Source organism: Lactuca virosa, chromosome 9 (assembly GCF_052849685.1).
Source record: "Lactuca virosa cultivar CGN04683 chromosome 9, Lactuca_virosa_CGN04683_v6, whole genome shotgun sequence".
In the NCBI taxonomy this organism is placed as follows: domain Eukaryota; kingdom Viridiplantae; phylum Streptophyta; class Magnoliopsida; order Asterales; family Asteraceae; genus Lactuca; species Lactuca virosa.
This window is the reverse complement of record NC_136434.1, coordinates 16,285,496-16,291,070: the sequence shown is the minus strand read 5'-3', so window position 1 is coordinate 16,291,070 and position 5,575 is coordinate 16,285,496. Positions and strand designations below refer to the sequence as shown.

The 5,575-nt window shown below is 39.7% G+C and overlaps 1 protein-coding gene across 1 annotated transcript; it reads left to right on the top strand.

The window, feature by feature from the left end:
- The first annotated feature begins 394 nt into the window (after positions 1 to 394).
- LOC145140314 (11S globulin seed storage protein 1-like) lies at positions 395 to 2,172 on the top strand. Its single transcript, XM_079073842.1, has 4 exons — positions 395 to 692; positions 772 to 1,019; positions 1,114 to 1,587; positions 1,669 to 2,172. The coding sequence occupies exons 1-4, from the start codon at positions 395 to 397 to the stop codon at positions 2,062 to 2,064; spliced, it is 1,416 nt and encodes a 471-aa protein (XP_078929968.1). The 3' UTR covers positions 2,065 to 2,172.
- The last annotated feature ends 3,403 nt before the right edge of the window (positions 2,173 to 5,575 follow it).

Here is a 5,575-nt window from a genome sequence, read left to right as displayed (position 1 = left end):
CACAATCGTGGGTTTGAACTCCACTCACAATCCTGGGTTTAAGTATTGAACACCCTTTTTCCCGTTAAACTCACAATTAAATCGCCATTGGCGTGACCTTATAACCATGTATATGTAGGTGTGATCATTAAACTTGAGTACGTTTAGAAAATGAGAAGCCGAAGCTTTGGTGCAAATAAAAACATCCGGCCGCTAGTTTCTCTGTCATTGTTACCAAAACCAGCATCTTTCTTAATTATGTGTCAAGCAATGAGACCTTCCAAGTCATCATGCATGCCGCAACTTGGCTCAATCTTTCTACGACCACCTCCTTATGTGTCCATCTCTCATCCACCCTCCTCTTCTTTAAATTCCACTTCTTCCTAAGACTCCACCATCATCATCCACCACCATCATGGCTAACATCTCCATCCTCTCTCTTTCTCTAAGCTTCCTCTTAGTTTTCCATGGCTGCCTTGCTTTACGCCCTTTCCAGCAGCAGCAGCAGCAAAACCAGTGCCAGATTCAAAGAATCAATGCTCTTCAACCCAATGAACGAGTTCAAGCTGAAGCTGGGTGGACTGACTTCTTTGATTCCAGCAACCAGCAGTTCCTGTGTGCCGGAGTGGAGGTCATCCGCCACCATATCCAACCACAAGGGCTTCTTTTACCTTCTTACGTAAACACTCCCCTCATGGTCTACATTGTACAAGGTAATTAACTCGATCGGTTTAATTTCTAATATTTTATCTATACTTATGGGGATTTAATTTGTTTTTTTGTTTGTTCTAGGGAGGGGTTATCAAGGAACTATGTTACCTGGGTGTCCGGAGACATTCCAGTCATCGCAACAACTTCAGGAGGGAAGTGAATCGTTCCAAGATCGCCACCAGAAGATCCGCCATTTCCAGCAAGGTGATGTGGTGGTTTTCCCCGCCGGAGCTGCTCACTGGATGTACAACGACGGACAAGAGGAAGTTATTGCTGTTGCTTTGCTCGACTCCACTAACTCAGCAAACCAGCTTGACCAGTTCCACAGAGTACGTACGCATATATAATCTTAAAATAAAACCTACAACTCTGCCATTTTTTTTTATCGCTACAACAATATTAAATTAAACTTGGTTCATGCAGAGATTCTTCCTTGCTGGAAACCCACAACAAGGACAAGGACAACAACAACAACAAAAAGGAGGAAAAACATGGGGGAGGAGTCAGAAAGGACAGTCACAGGAGGAGGGTTCCGGCAACATTTTCCGTGGCTTCGATCTTGAAATGCTTGCAGAGGTATTCAATGTCGACCAAGAGACAGCTGAGAAACTTCAAAGTCCAGATGACACCAGAGGTCACATTGTGAAGGTGGAAAGAGGTCTTCAAGTTATCAGGCCACCAATGAAGAGTGAGCAACAAGAACAAAGAGGCCGTGGAGGTGCCGCTAATGGTTTCGAAGAGACCATTTGCTCAGCTAAGATGACACACAACATCGACGATCCTTCACGTGCAGATTTCTATAACCCACAAGCTGGATGGTGCAACAATCTCAACAGTTTCAAACTCCCCATCCTCCAAATGCTTCAACTCAGTGCCGAAAGGGGAGTTCTTCGCAGGGTTAGTATTTAGTAACTACTTATAATCACCAGATCATATATTTTTATCATTAATGATCTTATTCGTGATATACGAGTGCAGAATGCTATAGTGTCGCCACACTGGTTGATGAATGCACACAGTATAATCTACGTGACAAAGGGAGACATGGGGATGCAGATAGTGAACCACGAGGGACAAACAGTGTTCGACGACCAGATCCAGGAAGGGCAGCTAGTGGTGGTGCCACAGAACTTTGCGGTGGTGCAAAAGGCAGGCGAACAAGGGTGCCAATGGATAGCTTTCAGGACCAATGACAACGCCATGATTAACACCTTGGCTGGTCATACTTCTGCTCTAAGGGCTATGCCGGTGAATGTGATTGCAAACGCATACCAGATGACGCCGGAACAAGCATGGAGCTTGAAGTTTAACAGGAAGGAGACGGTGATGTTCAGCCCGACGTCGAGGTCTTCCGGGAGGTCTATTGCTGCTTAAGCTCATGGTGTAGAAGAGTGCGGCCGGTTGTATGTTTGTTTAGGGTTTCGATATGGAATAAGGAGAGATGTAAGGTGGTTTATAGTTTTTAAGGACTTAAATTCCATCCATCGATGTAAGAAAATAAAATAAAGAGTTTTTTTATGGTATTGAATAGATTATCATGTCACCTACGGTTATCGAGTTTATTTCCCAGTACAAGCTGGTCTTGAAAATCATTCCTAAAATCTTATTTTAATATTTAATGAATAGTTTTCTGTGAGAAACATATGAAAAAAATCTTGTTTTAAGAGCAACAAGATGAATTCTCTCGTTTTAGTATTTTACGAAAATATCAAATGCGGATCTACACTAAGTATTCATTTTTCAGAGTACATGTAATATAAAATATACTTTGAACATTATTTTTTTATTTTATTTTTTGGAAAATGACTTATAAGCCCAACGAAGTTTTCAAACCGTTCAAAAAATCCAATTATGTTTTGTCTGTTCAAGAAAATTCAATGAACTTAACCTTTTGTCTAAAAAACTCAACTAACTTACACTTTTGTTCACTTCTCATTTAGGGTCAACCGGCTAATGAAAGTGAATGACATGGCTTATGACATGTAATTAAATATCGGAAAATGACTTGTAAGACCAACGAAGTTTCAAAACCGTTCAAAAAACCCCAATCATGTTTTGTTTATTGAAAAAACCCAACGAATTTACGTTTTTGTTCAATTCTCATTAGAGGAAACCAGATTCATTAGGTATACAACTAGTTGACAAATGACATGGCATTATATTGAATCACATGGAATAAACAGATTAGAATTGCCCTTTATATATCGATTTAGGGCTTCGAGAAGAGAAACATGAACGACGTCTGTGTTCGATCTCTTGTAATAGCTACTTCTTATTCTTCCCCTCAATCATTGATGTCCAACTCAAGATCTACCAAGAAGATATTTGATGATGAAAACCCTTGTGGATGTGGACGCCCTTCTTGGATTTGGACATCTAGAACGGAGGATCATCCAGAGAAAAAAGTTCAGGGCTTGTTCGAACAGATGGGTAAGTGTAATTGAAAGCTTTATCATGTCCATATTCTATCTATTTGTTTGGTTTCTTATAAAAACAAAAACTTATTAAAATGGACATGATAAAGCTTTCAATTACACTTACCCATCTGTTCGAACAAGCCCTAAACATTATATCTGGATAATCCTCCAGTCTAGATGTCCAAATCCGAGAAGGGCATCTACATCCACAAGAGTTTGCATCATCAAATATCTTCTTTGTAGATCTTGAGTTGGACATCAACATTTGAGAGGAAGAAGAAGAAGTAGCTATTACATGAGATCGAACACAAACGTCGTTCGTTTGTCTCTTCTCCAAGCCCTAAATCCATATATAAACGACAATTCTAATTTGTTTATTCCATGTCATTAAATATAATGTCATGTCATTTGCCAACTAGTTGTATACCTAATGAATCTGGTTGCCTCTAATGAGAATTGAACAAAAGCCTAAGTTCGTTGGGTTTTTTCAACAAACAAAACATGATTGAAGTTTTTTGAACGGTTTTGAAACTTTGTTGGTCTAACAAGTCATTTTACGATATTTAATTACACGTCATAAGCCATGTCATTCGTTGACTTTCATTAGCAGGTAGACCCTAAATTAGAAGTGTAAGTTAGTTGGGCTTTTTTAGACAAAAGGTTATGGTCGTTGGGTTTTCTTGAACAGACAAAACATAATTGTGGTTTTTTGAACGGTTTGAAAACTTCGTTGGGCTTATAATTCATTTTCCCTTATTTTTTTTGTATTTACTGATATTTCAAAAAATTTACTTTTTTTGAAATATTATCATGTAAAAACATATCCAAAACAGGAAAGAGAATTTTAGTACCGACAATACCAAAACCAAAAAATGAATTTTGTAGGAGCCAACTACCGAACGAATAGGTACCCTTACATTTACTTTACGAGTCATATTTTAGTACTGATTTTTTGTATGCAACAACTAAGGGCATCCACAATGCATTGAACTCTATAGAGTTCAATGGATTGTCACATCATCTTCCTACATTCCATACAACTCTATTAGTTTTTTCCTACAATGCATTAAACTTTACAAATTTCAATAGAATGTTAAAAAATGTAACTTATAGTAAATATTTAAGAATTAAAAACTTTCCTTTTTTTCCCATTGAAGAGTTCAAAATCTATTGAATGCCAAGGTGGCATCTCACTATGGTAGAGTTTCATGATTTCATCCATTAAATGACATATAGGTTTGTCACCTCATTCAACTCTATGTAACATCCTGTTTCGGATCGTATGTGATTTAGGGTTCGTGAGATGCAACTCGGGCATAAGGAAGCCTCGGGGCTGCGACGAGTTGCTAGAAGCGTAGGGCTTCTCGTCACCTTTCCATGGATATGTGGTTCATTGAAAACGGAGTTATATCGAGGAAACTATGGAAGTTTGAAGTTTTGACAAGATATGTCCCTTCTTTGAGAAAGGTGGGAGTTGAGTACGGTGGGCGTACGTGTGTGTACGCTTAGCGTACTCATGTGCGTGACTTTTAAGCGGAGCCACCTAGTAAGCTGGGTGTACCAGAGGGTACGTTGGGCGTACTAGGCACAGAGTGAAAACCCTAAATGAGGGGGTGTTCCTATATAAAGAATAAGATGGCCTCATTCTTGGCCACCATCCTCAGACAATAAACCCTCTCAAACCCTAAATACTCGTCCGTTGAGCTTGTATGACCATTTGTGAGCTATTGAGTGATCTTGTGTTCCTTTGGAGTGAAGAAGGAGCCTTGAAGAAGAAGGAGTGGGATTCCAGGCTTTGGATCTGAGCTTATCTGAGTTGGAAGCTTCATGTTGAAGTATAAAGCTCAAAGCTTTTTCACTCTTTAGATTTGTGCATTATTTTAGTTCATTTTAGGTTTTTGGTCCCAAAGTTGGAAGCTTTATGAGATATTGAGCTCTAGAGGTTATTATCAGCTTCTTTGAGTGTCTTTAGTGGTGTGGAGTTACAAAAATCGAGAGTTGGACGTTTGAATCAACCTATGCATGAGATATGTGCATTTTGAGATGAGAATATGAGATTTTTAGGTGTTTGTGACTTTACCAGCCATGTAAAGGCTTAAAGTCACAGACTTTATGGAGTAAGAGCCTCTAGGGAGTCCAGATCTGTGATATGAGCTAAGGTCTTAACGGTTTAAGACCAAGAAAGTGAGAAAATTCATATTGGACGTACGCCGAGCGTAATCCTAGTACGCCCCGCGTACTGGGTTGGTGTCCCTATTCAGATTATGTGCATGCTTGTGTACGCTGAGCGTACCAAGGGAGGTACGCCCCGCGTAACCTCTTGATGCTCGAATGTTGCTTGCTTTGTGCTTTGTGGAACTCTTGATGATGGGAGTCAACTACCGAGTGAATATGACGATATTCAGGAGGTAGATGGTTGGCATCATGAGGGGTTCTTCATCAGCTGATGGCAGAGAAGTGTGAGAACC